At 52.3% G+C, this 1234-nt stretch overlaps 1 protein-coding gene across 1 annotated transcript; it reads right to left on the bottom strand.

Annotated features, from left to right (window-relative positions):
• Positions 1 to 171: 171 nt before the first annotated feature.
• On the bottom strand, positions 172 to 578 carry M421DRAFT_10839 (uncharacterized protein; the record flags this gene model as incomplete). The annotated part of the gene is made up of 2 exons (XM_033587169.1): positions 172 to 312; positions 360 to 578. 2 exons carry the CDS (start codon positions 576 to 578, stop codon positions 172 to 174), a joined length of 360 nt encoding a protein of 119 aa, XP_033442363.1.
• Positions 579 to 1234: the final 656 nt, after the last annotated feature.

Below are 1234 nucleotides of genomic sequence, written 5' to 3'. Positions count from 1 at the left end.
AGCAAGCTCCTCCTCTGCCCTAGTCGTTATCACTGCCTTCTCAGCCTCAGATGCCGCTGTGTACACCTCATCCTTCTCTAGTCTCTTCTTTAGCTGATACTTTGCTTGGCGGTCAGCATCATTAGCCTGCTTTAGAGCCTGTTCCTCGTTATCAAGTGCAGCGATGCGACTTCATTGGAGCTTTGCGCGGTGGCTTTCGCTGAGGGGTCCTTTAAACTGGACTTTGGTGTGGGTACGTCGGCCTCGTTTAGTTCCAGACTGACCGCGGGCAGCAAGTGTGGCTTGAATCTCATGCGCTAGAGAGAGTGCGCCCTACTCAATTGTCAGCTTTGTCTGTGATAAAGAAGCGTGATAAATACCTCAGTAAGTTCGATCCACTCATTAGGCTTGAAATGCGGCGGAATCTCAGGCTGATCAGGCTCTAGGTCACCTAGCACCTCTTCTTGCTTGATGTCCTCAGGCTCATCATACTCTAGGTTGCCCAGCACCTCTTCTTGCTTGATATACTCAGGCTCATCATACTCTAGGTTGCCCAGCACCTCTTCTTGCTTGATATACTCAGGCTGGACGTCCCCCATTGTTTCAAATGTGTGACAAGGTGGCGGCGGTGGTTGCAGCAGTGGTTGCAGCAGTGGTGTAGTAAAGGAGCTGTGATAAAGGTATGTGATAGCGCAGTTGCAGCAACAGCAGCAGCGGTTGTGGTGGTGGTGGTAAGTAGTAGTGTGGGTAGTAGTATATCGAAGGTGGCACTGGCAGCTAGTCGAATTGGAAGCTGGCCTGTGCTCAAGCTCGCCGAATTTTCACTAGCGCGACTTTTCACTAGCGCCACAGCAAGGCTCTACACACTGCAACGCCCATATCAACACTCAGAATTGCTGCAAAGAGATTGTTTTGGTGCCGTTGAAAAGCTGCGGCTCTGTTCTCCATTCTGGTGAATTATCACAATTTATTATCACAGATCTGACTGTGCGCCTCAGCTACCAGTCTTCCGCGCTAGCTTTAGGCAGCTGCGCGGCGCTAGTTGCTCCTCTGCGCTTGGGCCACCTGCCGATTCACCGTCAATACAACTTTCCTGACTAAGTACCTCTCTACTACTACACCACCACTGCCGCCACCAGTAATTATCACGCACAACTATCACAGCAGCACCATCACACACCGCTGCCACCACTGTCACTGCTGCCACCACTGCCACCACTGCCACCGCTGCCGCCACTGCCACCGCTGCCGCCAC

Source organism: Didymella exigua (assembly GCF_010094145.1).
Source record: "Didymella exigua CBS 183.55 unplaced genomic scaffold M421scaffold_171, whole genome shotgun sequence".
Classification (NCBI taxonomy): domain Eukaryota; kingdom Fungi; phylum Ascomycota; class Dothideomycetes; order Pleosporales; family Didymellaceae; genus Didymella; species Didymella exigua.
The sequence above is the reverse complement of the archived record's forward strand: the minus strand, read 5'-3'. Positions and strand labels throughout refer to the sequence as shown.